Source organism: Narcine bancroftii, chromosome 1 (genome assembly GCF_036971445.1).
Source record: "Narcine bancroftii isolate sNarBan1 chromosome 1, sNarBan1.hap1, whole genome shotgun sequence".
NCBI lineage: Eukaryota > Metazoa > Chordata > Chondrichthyes > Torpediniformes > Narcinidae > Narcine > Narcine bancroftii.
Window position 1 is genome coordinate 114,194,154 of NC_091469.1, and position 18,014 is coordinate 114,212,167.

The window sequence follows — 18,014 nt, forward strand, 5'->3', positions numbered from 1 at the left end:
CCAATTTTTCAGAATTTACAGAAATGATTGACCCATAAGATTATGCATCTATTTTCAGTCATCAATTTAGTAAATTATTGGTGCCTGTCAACAGAATATTTAATTCAAACCAGATGATTTTTGTTATTCAAAACAAGACTAATAAAACTAATATATTTATTTATTATTACTTGGATAAAATAGACAAATTTTAAATAATACCACAGATGCTTATCAGCGAACATCCATAGATTTGAGTGAATATGCAACAGGAGTCATTGACATCATCAAGACCCGTGTAGACAAGTATCAGACCACGTTCAAATATCGGGTGTTCCCTAACCAGAAGCTCTGGATGAATCAGAGAACAGAGAATTCATAACCTGCTGAGGGTGAGAACAAGGGCATTTAAGGCCGAGGATTGAGATCTTTACAAGAAATCCATGAACGACCTGCAGAAAGCTATCTCTGAAGCAAAGTGGAAATTCCAGAGGAAGTAGAGACAGATACATGCCAGCTGTGGCAGGGAGTGCAGGTCGTAACAGCCTACAAAGGGAGGGCAATCACTATGATGTCTGTGATGCTTCACTACCTGATGAGCTGAACATCTTCTATGCCCGTTTTGAGAAGAACCAAACAGTACCTACTAGAATCCCTGAAAAAGTTGAGGATCTCGTGAAATCCATCTCTGAGGGCGACGTCAGAAGAATATTCAAGAGGTGAATCCTCGCAAGGTGTCAGGCCCTGACGGCATACCTGGCAGGGTACTGAAAATCTGTGCCAACCAAGTAGCCGGAGTGTTCACAGAAACTTCAACCTCTCATTACAGGAGTCAGAGGTTCCCACCAGCTTCAAAAAAGCATCGATCATTCTGGTACCCACAAAGACCAGTGTGAGCTGCCTCAATGACTATCACCCAGTAGCATGAATTTCTACTGATATAAAATGCTGTGAGAGGCTGGTCAAAGCCAGAATTAACAAGTACCTAAGATCAGATCTGGACCCACTACAATTTGCCTATTATCACAATCTCTCCAGAGCAGACGCAATATCACTCAGCTCTAGATCACCTCAAAAACAGCAATTCATCCATACGGCTGCTCTTCACAGACTATAGCTCAGCCTTCAATACCATTATTGCCTCAGTGTTGGTCAAGAAGCTACAAAATCTAGGCCTCTGTACCCACCATCTCCCCCCCCCCCACCACCTCCCCGGCAACTGGACTTTCTAATCAGTACGAAAATGTGTGTTTACCCCATTGCTCAACTTGTTAGACAGCCGTGTCTGTGTGGCCAGACACAATATCAATGCCATCTACAAGTTTTCCGATGACACCACAGTTGTCGGCATCACAAACTGCAATGAGGAAGCATAGAGGAAGGAGATAGATCAGTTTGTTGAATGATGTAATGACAACAACCTTGCACTTAATATCAGCAAAACCAAGGAGATGATTGTGGTCTTCAGGAGGAAGTTAGCAGAACATGACCCAGTCCTCATCGAGGGCTCAGTAGTGGAGAGGGTCAAAAACTTCAAATTCCTGGGTGCTTTCACAAAGAAGGCTCACCAGTGGCTATTCTTTGTGAGGAGATTCAGTACATCACCAAAGACTCTTGTAAATTTCGACAGGTGTACTGTGGAGAGCATTCTGGCTGGTTGCATCACTGCCTGATATGGAGGCTTCAACTCTCAGGACAAGAATAAACTCCAGATGGTTGTTAACTCAGCCTGCAACATCACAGGCACCAGACCACTCCATCGAGGACATCTACATGAGGCAGTTTCTTAAAAAAGCAGTCCCTATCCCGCCCCGAAGGCCCCCACTACCCGGGAACTGGATCCTTGACTTTCTAATCAGTACAAAATAGAAACTCTTCAGTCTGCTACCATTGGGAAAGAGTAACAGGAGTCTAAAGATGAGCACTCAGCGGCACTAGGACAGCTTCTTCCCCGCTGCCATCAGATTCCTGAATAATCAATGAACCATAGACACTGCCTTTCATTCACTATTATTGTTACATTTTTTATAGCAATGTTGTAAGATGGTTATAATATGAATGTTTCCACTATGATGTGGCTGCAAAACACCGAATTTCATAACTTGTTCATGTCAATAAATACTGAATTCTGAATTGATTCTGATCAGTTGCCCTTTTCAATTCCATCAGGCCTAAAATACTTTTGAAAGCACAAGCACAGTATTTGCCAAGGAAATTCTTCCTAAGCTCATTTCTCTTACAGAAAAAGGAATTTCAATTTATATAATGCAAGCTTGAGAGCAGAGAATTTTCTTTTTTTTAAACTAAGTTTCAGAAATTTACCAAGGCCAATATTAATTTTAAAGTGTTATATTTGAGTCTTTTGCAAGTTATTATAAGGGTTGGTGGTCCAATGTTCATCAATCTTCTTTCTTCTTTGGCTTGGCTTCACGGACGAAGATTTATGGAGGGGTAATGTCCACGTCAGCTGCAGGCTCGTTTGTGGCTGACAAGTCCGATGCGGGACAGGCAGACACGGTTGCAGCGGTTGCAAGGGAAAATTGGTTGGTTGGGGTTGGGTGTTGGGTTTTTCCTCCTTTGCCTTTTGTCAGTGAGGTGGGCTCTGCGGTCTTCTTCAAAGGAGGTTGCTGCCCGCCGAACTGTGAGGCGCCAAGATGCACGGTTTGAGGCGATATCAGCCCACTGGCGATGCTCAATGTGGCAGGCACCAAGAGCTTTCTTTAGGCAGTCCTTGTACCTCTTCTTTGCTGCACCTCTGTCTCGGTGGCCAGTGGAGAGCTCGCCATGAAACACGATCTTGGGAAGGCGATGGTCCTCCATTCTGGAGACGTGACCTAACCAGCGCAGTTTGATCTTCAGCAGCGTGGATTCGATGCTGTCGGCCTCTGCCATCTCGAGTACTTCGATGTTGGAGATGAAGTCGCTCCAATGAATGTTGAGGATGGAGCGGAGACAACGCTGGTGGAAGCGTTCTAAGAGCCGTAGGTCCCATGATTCGGAGCCAAACAGGAGTGTGGGTATGACAACGGCTCTGTATATGTTAATCTTTATGAGGTTTTTCAGTTGGTTGTTTTTCCAGACTCTTTTGTGTAGCCTTCCAAAGGCGCTATTTGCCTTGGCGAGTCTGTTGTATCTCGTTGTCGATCCTTGCATCCGATGAAATGGTGCAGCCGAGATAGGTAAACTGGTTGAACGATTTGAGTTTTGTGTGCCCAATGGAGATGTGGGGGGGCTGGTAGTCATGGTGGGGAGCTGGCTGATGGAGGACCTCAGTTTTCTTCAGGCTGACTTCCAGGCCAAACATTTTGGCAGTTTCTGCAAAACAGGACGACAAGCGCTGAAGAGCTGGCTCTGAATGGGCAACTAAAGCGGCATTGTCTGCAAAGAGTAGTTCACGGACAAGTTGCTCTTGTGTCTTGGTGTGAGCTTGCAGGCGCCTCCGATTGAAGAGACTGCCATCCGTGCGGTACCGGATGTAAACAGCATCTTCATTGTTGAGGTCTTTCATGGCTTGTTTCAGCATCATGCTGAAGAAGATTGAAAAGAGGGTTGGTGCGAGAACACAGCCTTGCTTCACACCATTGATAATGGAGAAGGGTTCAGAGAGCTCATTGCTGTATCTGACCTGACCTTGTTGGTTTTCGTCCAGTTGGATAACCATGTTGAGGAACTTTGGGGGGCATCCGAGGCGCTCTAGTATTTGCCAAAGCCCTTTCCTACTCACGGTGTCGAAGGCTTTGGTGAGGTCAACAAAGGTGATGTAGAGTCCTTTGTTTTGTTCTCTGCACTTTTCTTGGAGCATGCATCTTAAAATATCAAACTGACCCTATTATCCTACACATTTCATTCATGTCATTTAATGCTATTTTATACACAATCAAATCACATGATAAACAGCTAATTTGTACTTTCTACAATGAATTAGTTACTTGAGGTTTAGCGCAGATCTCTAATCTTAAGAGAATACGGAATCTTTTTAATGATCAAGCAGCCAAAGGACACCAGAATCACCATCAATGGCAACTTCAGATAGAGTTTATATTACAAAAGAGGAAGCAAGTGCAATCGGGTCTGATAGGCAAATAAAGTACAATCTTGACATTAAATTGCGAGTTAGTAAATATGACCTTTAAATACATTAATCCAAGATTCCTTTCCACTGATTTAGTTTGGCTTGTACAATCAGTTAAAACACATTTGTTTAATTAGAATAAAGAGTCAAGTGCGCTCATATGTTTCATACATTAACTATGAATCACAAATACCAAGGCCTACAAAGAGCTGTGCATCAGGTCTGCAGTAATCTTCCAGCTACAATTAGGTACACTATAATTTTCTCTTCTAGACGGTGAAGATTCTCACAAAATAACCCTAAATTTTGCCTTCCTGTGCATCTCCACTACACTGATCGATAACACTTATTGCTCAGCTTGACCCCAGTGCATAGGAGCAGAATTAGGCCATTCCATCATAACTTGTACATTTTTTTCCTCTCAACTTCTTTCTCCTGCCTTCATCCCGAGACATCCATGTTAATCAAGAACCATGATCAGATGCTACCAGACAAGGTGTGCAGTCCCCAGCTAGACTGATTTTCAAAATTGTGAGAGGAGACATCCAACCCACTTTAGCCTTCTTCATGACCAATGTGCACCAACAAGAACAGAAACAACAACTGATAATACATATTTAAATTTGAAATCTTTTGATTTCAATTCACAGATGTCTTTCATTCCAAACAAATGTAAAGATTCTAACCCAGTCCTCTGCTTGCACAAGATTAATGTAAACTGAAATGTCAAATGCATTTCAACTTTTTCCTTTAATTCATTAAATGTCATGACTCTTAGTCTATTACTTTTTCATTGCCATGGTACTTGTTAAAACTTGGTTTTACTTGTTAAGAATTTATTGTTCTCATTTTTACATATCTTAATGAAAATAAAGCTTGTACATGTATTTGAATGAATCAAGTGAATTATGCTTCCCTGAAATAATATGTTATGACAACACAGCCGTTGTTGTAACATATATAAAATCTGATGCACACGACTGTACAAAAATACAGGGCAAACTGATTGGTTGACAATGCAGGCATCAAGCAGTTTCTAAAATCTGCAAAGTAGATCAAATTAGAATCATACATTTCCATCGCATACATAAATCACAAAAACTAGTATTTTAACATTTAGCATGCAAAGTGAACTAAAATAAATCATAACTTATTTTGACAAATGCTAATTATATCTCAAAATATTATCAAACTAACTTACCACCACCACGAATGTAAAAAGCCCGGTGGTTCTCCTAATGTAATGTTTTTCTCCCATCGTATCTGAAAAATAAATTATAATTTATTGGAAATTTATAATAGGTTGAGAATTGAGAATTACTGGAAATATCAAGTCATAATACCAAATGGAGATCAAGAATCTGATTTGGCAGTGTGAGAAAAACAATCTGCCAAGGAATGGAACACAGAAGTCTGAAGATGCTGAAGAACATTGAAATGGTGGAGGACTCCGCAGGTCTCGCAGAGTCTACAGGAATTAGAGATAATATAAAGTGATGTTTCAGGCCTGAGCCCTTCTTCAAGGTATGAGTAAAAAACAGGCAGGCATCTGAATAAAAGGCTGGGGAGGGAAGAATGGTCAGGAGGGAAAGAGTACAGATTGACAGACAAAAGGAGTTTTGGATATGGATGGGACACAGGAGAGAGGAGAGGTGAGAATTGACGGGGGGAGGGATGTTCTTTGGGCTCTGTGGAAGCAGAACTCGGGGATTAGAGACAGAGGGAAAAGGGAAGAAAGAGAGAGACAGAGCTAGAGAAAAGGAGACATAGGAAATGATGGGAAAGGTAAATGGAAACCGGAGAAGTTGATATTAATGCCATCTAGTTGGAGGGTGCGCAGTCAGAATACAAGGTGTTCTTCCAAATTGCAGTTGGTCTCAGTCTAGCAGTACATGAAACCATAGACAGACGTGTTGGCAAGGGCATGGGGTGAGGAATAGAAATAGATGGCCACTGGGTGATCCCTGCTATTGAAATGGACAGAACAGAGCTCAACAAAGGAATCTCCCAGTCTGTGGCAAGTCCCCCCAATGCAGAGGAGATCACAATGGGAGCACCGGATGCAGTACATCCCCTGCAAATTCACGTGTTGCTTCACTTGGAAGGACTGTTTGGGCACCCAGAGAAAGGGGGTGGTGGAGGGGTACTGGTTGGGTCTATTGTCAAGAGATAAATAAAAGGCTTTGAAGCCTTCGGTTTGGGGGATGGAGATATATAGTGATTGGGCCAGAGGTGGGTGTATTTCTCCTGTACAAAGTCAAAGCTATGCCTGCATTTTTGTTGGCTACGTGGAGAGTTTATGCTTCAGGCCTAGAAAGGCAAGGCCACTCAATTCTTCCTCTGCTACATCAACAACTGCTTTGGTGCTGTCATATGCACTCATGATGGCTCATTAACTTTATCCACTCCTGTGCCAACTTCCATCCCAACCTCAATTTCACTTGGTCCCTCTCAAGTAACAGTGACCCCTTTTGCAATCCCTCTGACTCCATCCTGGAAGACAAACTATCGACAGACATCTTCTCCAAAAGCACCAACTCCCACAGCTACCTCGACTGAACCCCTTCACACCCTGTCCCCTGTAAAGATTCCATTTCTTTTATGCAATTCCTCCATCTCTGTCACATCTGCTCCCAAAACAAGGTATTCCATGCAGGATTTTTCAAGATATCCTACTTCTTCAAACAATGTGGCTTCCCCTCTATCACCATCAACTTGCCCCTCACCCACATATCTGCCCTGGCCCCCCTCAAGCCCAAATACACAGAGACAGGATTCCCCTTGTCCTCACCTACCAGCCCACCAGCCTCTGCATTCAACAAACCATCCCTGTTCCATTTCTCCCACTTACTATGTGATCTCACCACCAGACACATCTTCTCTGTTCCTCCCCTCACTGCCTTCTGCAAGGATCACTCTCTCCATGACTCCCTTGTGCACTCCTTTCTTCCCACAAATCAGCTTCTTAGCACCAATCCTTGTAACTGCAGGAAGTGCCCCACTTATGCCCACAATTCCTCCTCACTACAATTTTGGCTTGAAACAGTCCTTCCAAGTATAACTTGTGAATCTGCAATGGTCATCTACTGCATCTAGAGCTCCTGTTGTGATCTCTATATTGTTGATTGCCTATGTCCTTTCCACCACAATAGTGAGAATCTCCCACTGGCCACTCATTTCAATTCCCCGCCCCAGACCACCTGCAAATTGGAGGAACATCTTACATTCTCCCCCATCTATCCCTATTTCTCCTTTCCTCAATATCTGTCTCTCTCTCTCTTCTGTTTTCCCTGTCTCCTTTCCTCCAGATCTGCACTCAGAGACACAAACAACCTTCCCCTCCCCAGTCAATTCTCACAATTCCTCTCCCCTGTCTCTCATCCATATCTAGCCAACACCTTTTGTCTGTTGGTCTGTACACCTCCCCCTGCCCATTCTTCCATCCCCCTGCCCATTCTTCCATCCCCCTGCCCATTCTTCCATCCCCAGCATTTATTCAGATGCCTGCCCACCTTTTATTGATACCTTGAAGAAGGGTTCAGGTACAAAACATTAGTTAGAGATCTTTACCTCCGACGGAGGATGAAATACCTGCTGAGTTTCTCCAGCATTTCTGTGTTTTTACTGAACTTTGCCAAGACCATTTTTCATTAATTTTAGGAAGGAGTGGCCAATGGGCCACACCTGTCTTTATTGATAGGACTGAGGAGGAGAGGGTTAGAACCTTTAAGTTCCTGTTAGTCCACATTTCAGAAGACCTCCTGAGTCAACCTGTAAAGAAGGAACACAAACACCTCAACTTTCTAACAAGTCTGAGGAGATTTGGCATGTTATCAAATACATTATCTATTTCCACAAGTGCACTATGGAAAGTATATTGACAGGTTGTATTGCATTCTAGTTTTGGACTTTGACTGCCCAGAAATGCTGAGGGCTCCAGAAAGTAACAGATATAGCCAGATCCATTACAGGCTCCAACCCATATCCAACCTCCATCCATCGAATGCATCTAAGTGAGGCTCTGCCTCAAGAAGGTAGCTGACATCATAAAGGGTTCCATCACACTGGTCGCAACCTCTTCTCACTGCTGAAGACCAGCAAGAACACTTTCTTATCAACAGCTTTCAGGTTCTTGAACTGCTACACTAATCAGAGACTGCTCTGACATAAGCAAAAGGATGGTCACTTATTTTGCACTAGGATAACTGTGAAGATTTTTTTTATATTTGTTGTCTCTTTTTTAAATGAATGAAGTAAACTAATGCTGTTGATTTTGTAGTTGTTTTGGAGGTTTTTTTAAAAAACAATCTGTTCAGCTGTGGCAAGAAAGAATTTTAGTACATATGTAAAATGCATATAACAATATCATTATTAGTTAACAGGATCCCATCTACATACATTTAGAAAAATAGATGTAATGACAATACACAGAGCTACCTTATGCCTGCCAATCTTAAAGCATGAGGCCTTATTATAAATTATAAGTTATGCACAGATCTAGGCTTGATGTAAACTTGCAGTTATTCTTCATTCAAACAGACCATATAATTAATGGACACGAGTGTGGTTTGGATTTTATGCACACATCTCAGAGAGTCTCAAAAACAGTCTCTGAATTACAAATTCCTTATCCACGTTGTACAGAGAGAACATTTGTCAGTACGAGGAACACAAATTAGTTTCGGAATTCATGAAGTGATAACCACGGGATATTTTAATACACTTCAGATGTCTCTTCAACGTGAGTCTTTAAAATTATTCAACTTTATTTTCACAATTATAAATATATCATTTAAAATGTACAAATATTGCAATTTAATGCATATTTTATCAAATTTCTCACAGGGATAGGATCCATTTCACAAGTGTGAAAATCTGTAAAACAGAGAATTAAAAATAGAGGAAGTTTAAATAATAGCTCACCTCAGATAAAAATGTTTGTGCTGATTTTTGTGCCCCTACATGGAGCAGATATTCATATACATACAGTGCTAACCTGCAAAATAGACACAAATAAATTATTTCGTCAATATCACTTTAGCAAGAAACAATTTCACTCCAAGTTTAAACCGTTCACACATCATACATAATAAATTTTAGCAATCAAATTCATGGCAATAAATTAAGTATGCAACACAAAATATTTCTGCCATTTTATTTATTGATTACAAAATTGATTACAAGGACTGCCTAAAGAAATCTCTTGGTGCCTGCCACATTGACCACCGCCAGTGGGCTGATAACGCCTCAAACCGTGCATCTTGGCGCCTCACAGTTTGGCGGGCAGCAGCCTCCTTTGAAGAAGACCGCAGAGCCCACCTCACTGACAAAAGGCAAAGGAGGAAAAACCCAACACCCAACCCCAACCAACCAATTTTCCCTTGCAACCGCTGCAATCGTGTCTGCCTGTCCCGCATCGGACTGGTCAGCCACAAACGAGCCTGCAGCTGACGTGGACTTTTTACCCCCTCCATAAATCTTCGTCCGCGAAGCCAAGCCAAAGACAAGACAAAATATTATAATATGGAGAATGCCAAAGTTAGCTATAATGTTGATTCTTCCTGTTAAATTCATTCTTAGTCAAGGAACACAATTTTTAAAGATGAACATGCATTTAGTAAGTGTCAATGCTCTTTTGATTTTTTTTTTCATCTCGAATTTATCTCCATTTACTACTTTTTCAATCATGTACCAAAAATCGCACAAGTTAGAGTAATGAGCACAGAAATTTGTAAAAAAACTTGCACTCCCCAAGCCGAGTGTTTCCAACTTAATTTATCCAAGGATTGCACGTTATAGTCAGAAAATTTGATGGGTGTTCACATCACTGTTGGTCCATTCTCATTATTGCAGTCCCAGCTGCAGAAAATATAGTGCTATGAACCCGTGGTTGGTCCCTTTCCGTTTATTTTATTAGTGGTACCCAAATACAAAGCTGAAATTCAACATCATAATATTGACTTTAACAACAACTTTGCAATGCTACTGTAGTAAAGTGAAGAAAGATCAAAAGGTAGTTGCTGTTCTGATACATAGCTTAACAGCAACAGATTTTCACAATGCAGCAAAAAAAAATTAAATAGCATTATTTTCAATATCAGACACTGATCGATCAAACCTGTCTTCCAATATTTTATTATGGACTGCATACAGATAAAGTTGCAAAATCTGTTTGTCTAAGCAAGAGTCTGGATTGATGTGGAAAAGAAAACACAAATAAGCATAGACTTCCTTCACATACTGTGGGCATCCTTTAACCAACGCCCCATGCTACATTTCAACTTTAACTGCAGGAAGCACAGAACGGAACAGTGCAGAGCCTTCAGCCCATGAAGTTGTGCCAAACTATTTAAACTTATTCCACAGCAATCAACCCTTCCCTCCCTCACAGCCCATAACCCTCCATTTTTCTAATATTCATGTGTCCATTTAAGGGTCTTTCAAATGTTCCTCTTGTATTAGCCTCCTCTACCATTGCTAGCAATGCATTCTTGGCTCCCTCCACCCTCCACGTAAAAAGAAACATACCTCTGACGTCTCCCTTAAACCTTTGTGCCCTCACTTTAAACACATGTCCTCTGGCATTGGCCATGGTCACCCTGATAAAGAGTTGCTGACCTTTCAATGCCTTTTGTAACCTTACACATCTGAATTAAGCATCCTCTCATCCTCCATCACTCCAAAAAGGAAAGTTCTAGCATGCTCAACCTTTCTTCACAAGTTTTGTTCTCCAATCCAGGCAGCATCCTAGTCAAGAGTGTGAAACACAAAAGTCCGCAGATGTAGTGATTGTTACAAAAACACAGAAATATTGGAGGAACTCAGAAGGTCTCGTTCTCGCAGTGTCCATAGGAGGTAATGATATTACCAATGATTCAGGTAAATCTCCTCTGCAACCTCTCCAAAACTTTCACATCGTTTTATAATGAGGTGATCTGAATTGAACACAACACTCTAACTGTGGTCTCACCAGAGGTTTATAAAGCTACAATGTTACCTTACAGCTCTTGCATTCAATTCCCTGATTTACAACCTGTACACCATATGCCGTCTTAACCACCCTATTAAGTTTTGCAGCAAAAGGACTGGACCTCAAGAACTTTCTGTGCCCATACATTGCTAAGAGGCCTTCTATTAACCATGAACATCACCTTCAACTTTGGTCCTCCAATGTTTATCACTTTACAATTTTCCAGATAGAATTTTATCTGCCACTTCTCTGCCCTTGACTAATTTCATTATTCGCTCTGATTATGAAGACCATTTGGGCAGTTTAATTGCACTCAAAAACACAAACTTCTCCCAGTACAAGTTTGTTTCAAGTGATCCCTGGGTTCATTGTTGACAGCTTTCTAAGCTTGAGATTTTCGGCATAATTCAGACCCCTGACTCTGCACGTGAATTTTATCTTTTCAAAGATAACCAGAAAAGAACACATTTTTCAATTGTTCTAATCGAACAGCAAATATAGTTTAATAACAAATTATATGTTCAGTTTTCACAAGGAAGTTTCACATTCAATGGCTGTGCCAATTTCTGCTCCACACTAGACGGATACATGTTGCGGTACATTTACCAACTATTTATGAGTATATTTGCAAATGTCTAATATTAATCTGCCATTATTTGCCCGCTTACAAGGCTTGCTCAATTTACTGTACAAATTCTTAGCTTACTGACTTCTTCAATTCCACTGTTCTTTCAGTTTGCTACATTCTGCACATTTGGTCTCTGCTTTTGAATTCAGCTTACATTTAAAACTAAAAAATCTCAACACAGCCATGAGAAATTAAACACACTGGAGTGTGTTCAAGTGTGAGCAGCGGGTGTATTCCCCATTTCATCAGGGAATATTAAGAAAAAATATTTTAGTGTATTTATGGATAAACAGATCTCAAGTGACCTGGCCTTGGTGGCTGCCATGTTGTATTTGGAGTTGTATAATTGAGAGCAAACGCTAGGTCGAGGAAGGAGGATGAGTACCGAGTATAGAAGAAACAGGTATCTGTTCCTTGTATGTCCAGGATAGTGGCAATGATGCTTGGGTGGGGGTATCCCTCCCTCCCTGATACCGGGGCCTAACGACAATACTGGATGGACAGCAGGGGATCCCTCCCTCCCTGGTACCAGGCCTAAGCTACAACACCTGGTGGACAGCGGGGGATCCCTCCCTCCCAGGTTCAAGAGCCAGGCAGCAATACTCGATAGACAGAAGGGGATCACACTAATTTCAACTTCGCATACAAGATCCGGGGCATATTTTTGAGCCAACTTTTGGGGAAAAAGTGCCATCAAATACGGCACTCAATCAAATTTAAGGAATTTGTCAGTGAGGATCTTCTCTTTCTGAAACAATGTTGATTACTTGAAGGAAAAAACTTCCAGGGTCGTGGGGAGAGTAGAATTAATTAGATAACTAGCATACAGGCACATGTACAGCAGGGCAAAATGTATTAATTTTTCTTGGTTGTTTGACAAAACCCAGTTGCTTTGGGCTTCACTTAATGCAGTGTAGAAGATGATGAAAAAATTAATAGATGCATACAAAATTATGAAGTGTTTAGATAAATGCAAGCTGCCTTTTTCCACTGAAACTAAGTGAGAGAAGAACGAGAGGACATGAATTAAGGGTGAAAGGTGAAATTAGGGGGAAATTCTCACTTCAAATATGTACTATGTTTTGCTTAACCTCATCTTCCTGGTCCTTTGCAATTTGCAGATTGCCCTTCTGCTCTCATACGGTGATAACTTCTCAGTACTGTTATGCAGAATTTGCAGCTTTGCCTACTTCCAAATCACTGAGGTTTTTTGCAACTGGGGATGCTGCATGCAAGACTGTGGGTGCAGCATGTGAGAATATATTAGTTCACAAATTTAGAATTTTACATCTGAAAGTTTTAAATTAATCCTCAGATGTTCATTTCCAGTAATGTTTCACAATTTGATTATAGCAGACGCACAGAATTATTTTCTGCAGTAGAATTTGTCAGATTTTGCATAGAACTTGGGAGTGATACAAAACAGCCCCACCACATCAAGCTACAAGGACAAACATACTAACTGAGCCAAAATTAATCCACGATAGGATGGAGTTGCAGAGTTCTAGATGAATTAAAAAGGTACATGAAGCTGACAATTTGGACAGCCTAAAAGAAAGACCGAGAGAAGCCCAAATATAGAAGCCCAAATATGATAATCTAGATGTGGGCAGTGCATACCTGAAAACCTTATTTTAACATAACAATTACAGCACGGAAACAGGCCATTAGGCCCTTCTAGTCCGCACCGAACCAAACACCCCTTTCTAATCCCACCTCCCTGCACAATGTCCATAACCCTCCATCTTCTTCTCATCCATATACCTGTCCAAACTTTTCTTAAATAATACAATTGACTCCGCCGCCACTATTTCTCCTGGAAGATCATTCCACATGGCTACCACTCTCTGAGTAAAGAAGTTCCCCCTCATGTTACCTCTAAACCTCTGCCCCTTAATTCTTAACTCATGTCCTCTTGTTTTAAACTTTCCTCCTCTTAACGGAAATAGTCTATCCACATCCATTCTGTCTATCCCTTTCATAATCTTAAATACTTCTATCAAATCCCCTCTCAACCTTCTACGCTCCAAAGAATAAAGACCCAATCTGTCCAATCTCTCCCCATACTCCAGATGCTTAAACCCAGGCAACATTCTGGTAAACCTTCTCTGCACTCTCTCCACTCTGTTTATATCCTTCCTATAATTAGGCGACGAGAACTGCACACAGAACTCCAAATTAGGCCGCACCAACGTCTTAGACAATCTCAACATCACCTCCCAACTCCTATATTCCATGCAATGATTGATAAAGGCCAGCATACTAAAAGCCTTCTTCACCACCCTATTCACGTGAGTTTCTACCTTCAGGGAACGATGTACCGTCACTCCTAAATCTTTCTGCTCTTCTGTATTCCTCAATGCTCTCCCATTTACCACATATGTCCTATTCTGATTCTTCTTACCAAAATGAAGCACCTCACACTTATCAGCATTAAATTCCATCTGCCATTTTTCAGCCCACTTTTCTAAGCAGCCCAAATCCCTCTGCAATCCTTGAAAACCTTCTTCATTATCCACTATTCCACCTATCTTAGTATCGTCTGCATATTTACTAATCCAATTCACCACCCCATCATCTAGATCATTAATGTATATAACGAACAACAATGGGCCCAATACAGATCCTTGAGGCACACCACTGGTCACCGGCCTCCAACCTGACAATTATCCACTACCACTCTCTGGCCTCTCCCTTTCAGCCAATGTTCAATCCATTTGACTATCTCAAAATTTATACCTAAAGACTGCACCTTCCTAACTAACCTTCCATGTGGTACCTTATCGAAGGCCTTACTGAAGTCCATATAGACAACATCCACTGCGCTACCCTCTTTTTAGTCTATTCTTAAACTATCTATTTTTCTTGCTCTCTATTCTTTTTCTACTTTTAATTTTTCTCAGGAGGAGGGGAGGTATAGTTTAAAAAAAACGGATGTGGGCATAAATCTCAGCTGGATGAAACACAAGGATATTATTACAGAGCTAGTTCAGTAATATGCTGAATCTTTGAATGGATCCAGCAGAACATTGAAGCTGTGCATCCTGAGTGAACAAACAAACATTTTAGAATTAGATGGTTTGGTCCAAAACTTCTTCCAAGAAACCCAAGACTACAAGAAAACAACGATAAGTCACAATGATGTTTCAAAAATGTATGAAAAATATGGAAAAAAGTCCCTCCTTCAAGAACTCTTATCCAGAAAAAAAATCTAATTGCTTAAAGTTTTCTTTGTAGGTAAATCATTCGAATCTGTTTGGATGCTCCTGCACTATCCCAACTTCTTAGCATTGATGATCCACAACAAACTGAACAGTTGACCATTTCAGACCTAGAAATATTAGTACAGACAAGACCAATTTCAAAAAAGAAAGTCGCTTGACCAACTTATGAAAGCTCTTTTTTCTCTCTGAAAGACATCAATAGGACAGGAACAATGAGAAAACCTTGAAAGAGAATATTTATCTTTCCTTTGCATTTATTATCTCAATTACGCATTCTATTGTATTTTTTTTAAAGTACCTGTTTGGCTGCAGCATACAAGAATTTTAGTGCTCGTGCACATTGTACAGTGTACATGACAATAAAACCATTGCCATTATTGTATGGAAACAAAGAGAATTGGGGTGAAGTTACCTGGTTCCATGAAAGTAGCAATGCAGAAAGACTGGTGAAGGTAGCATTTGGCATACCATCAGTCAGGCCCCTGAGTAAGGAGCAGAGACAGCTTGTTATAACTGTACAAGTTGTCAATGAGACCTCAGTGAAGAGTACTGTGCAGTTTTGATCAACCAGCTACAGCAAATAGTGTCAGAATTGAGAGATTTGAATGAAAAGGTGAAACTGGATAGGCTGGGACACTTTTTACTGGACTGTAGGAAACTATGGGGGAGTGGGTAATTTTGTAGAGGTTTATAAAATCATGAGGAGTGTGGACAATGAAAATATTCAATGCATTTTTCCCCCAGGGTAGGGGAATCCAAAACTAGAGGGCACAGATTTAAGGTAAGAGAGGAATGATTTAAAAACAATCTGAGGGCAGCTTTTTCACACAGAAGGTGGTGGGTACATGGAACGAATGCCAGAGGAAGTTGTAAAATTTGGGACTAATGTGATAGACACATACCTTAATAAGAAAGGTTCAGAGAGATATGGATCAAGCACAGGCAAATGGGACTAACTTGGTCAGCATGGATAGGCAAGGCCAAAGAATTTGTTTCCATGCTGTGAAACTCGATGACTCAATAATATATTTAAAATTATAACAGATCTTTGGTTGACTAGTGATATAATCAAGGCATATGGAGTCATGGGAAAGAGAGCGTGATGCATGCAAAGCTGGTTACAAACAGAGCATGAAGTCAGGTAACTCCTCAGAAAAAGATGGAAAGTGGTGTTCTACAGATGTCAGTGCTAGACCATTTCTGTTCACAATTTCCAGTTATTCCGGAATTGGAAGCACTTCACAAGCAATGTTAAATGGGAAGTGCAAGTTAATACAAAAGAAGAATGCAATAAAATACATGTAGACATAAATAGGCTTGCAAATTAGGTATATATATATGGGCAGACAAGTCAAGATAATACCTTTAACAAGAAGACTGCTTGGTTAATAAAACAAAGTAGGCGAGAGAAGCAAAAGGACACAAGGGACAAGATGTGAATTACTAAAAAAGTGTTTATTTGGTTCATATAAATGTAAACAAAAATAATCTAAGCATGAAGGTTGGTTTTAATTTTAATTTTCTGCCCACCAATGCCACCACTTGCAGCCAATAAATTCACCATAACTCAGCTGTGCACCCTAAAGTTCCCAACATGGTAACACATTCATGAGGCTGTCAGTGGACCTCATAATGAATCTGTAGGCTTTCTGGTCCTGCCTCAGTTATAGCTAGATCTAAAACTCCATTTATTTCAATGAGATACAGGGCACAGACTTGAAACATTTTACTCATTAAGGACTATTTAGCTTTATCTTAGTGATACTATTCTTTCTAGGTCAATAATTACTGTCTTATTATTTAATTAATAATTTAATCTTTTAATTATGTACTTCAATTTTGACAGTTTTAACTTTAAAAACATTTGAAATCATCTGCAAGTTTGACCTCCTTTACTTTCTGATACAAACTATCTATATCATTTTTGGGGCAAAGCTTTGTGTCACATTAACCATGATCCTGTCCTTAGATGGATCTCATTGCTGCTCCTGTACCCATCTTGCTCAGGTCAATATGATCATTCTGTGTAGGGTGACTATCAGGCCCCAAGCCATACCAACTGGTAGAAAAGCTTGCACTTGAAGGAGAAATAATAACTGGTGTTAAGATCCTTAAGTACACACAAATATTACCAAAATAAGCAATATTTTTTGCTAATAATGTGTACATTGAAACAGGTCATGCTTAATCCCAAGGAATTGTCTAAGAAGTAGTAAAATATTGTGTTTTTTTTTTAAAGTGGGTGATCCCATGAATTTTAAAGTCAATAATGAAGGTACAAATTTACATGTTTTAAAAATCTAAATTAAATAGATGCTCACTCCACTTAATAGTTCATGAAAATAAGCCAAGTTTAATATTGTTCTGTTGATAAGTATGAGTTTCCTGTAAAAGAGACATGGGGCAATCTGTATTTTAAACCAGAATAACCTTTGTTTATAAATGTGAACTTGGTCTTTTATTAAAATCCATTGGTTTTCCTGAACAAAATGAACTTCTGTGGTGGCGCACATCTCTGTAAGCGAACCGGCCCTGTTTGTACCACCGCACTGGCGGGGCAGCTGCAGAAGATAGCGTCGTCGGGGCTTGCTCATTGCCTTATGGCTTAGGCCACAGCTTGCACCCTGGGCCACGTGATGACATCACCGCTACATGGGGCGGAACTCCCATTGGCCTTAAAGGGGCATGCACAAAATTCAAATAAATAGTTCTACTGGAAGCCCCACTGAGTTCAGTGGTGTATTTCTGTGTTGTAACAGTCGCTACACTTCATCATTTAAAACAAAGGAGTAAGTTTAGACCAGTATACCTACTCCTAATCAATAACAACTACAGTGAAGTCCACATCTGCAATTTTTTTTTACCCTTCAAATTAAGGGTAGTGCATTACAACATCATATAAAATGAGGGTTGGAATGAAAGAGAAATATAAAAATATAAATGAGAGCTTTTAAATTCCATCCTTTTTATCATAATGTAAATCATCCTTTTATAGAACCTGGATACAAATGCTGTATCAAGCTAGAGTCAGTATTATACCTCAGACAAATGTAATAAACACTATGACACATAATTTAACATGTATTTGGAACAAATTCTTATGAGAGAATTATTTGGAAATAATGGATGAAATCGGAATAA

The 18,014-nt window shown here is 40.3% G+C and overlaps 1 protein-coding gene across 5 annotated transcripts in view; it reads right to left on the reverse strand.

Annotated features, from left to right (window-relative positions):
• Positions 1-18,014, reverse strand: part of ssbp2b (single stranded DNA binding protein 2b) — a 427,857-nt gene that overhangs the window by 307,714 nt on the left and 102,129 nt on the right. For all 5 annotated transcript variants that reach the window (XM_069936385.1, XM_069936398.1, XM_069936391.1 and 2 more), the window contains exons 2-3: positions 8,975-9,047; positions 5,253-5,314 (exon numbers count right to left, since the gene is read on the reverse strand). In XM_069936385.1, coding sequence (XP_069792486.1) covers positions 5,253-5,314; positions 8,975-9,047 — 135 coding nt within the window. The remainder of the gene's footprint in view (positions 1-5,252; positions 5,315-8,974; positions 9,048-18,014) is intronic.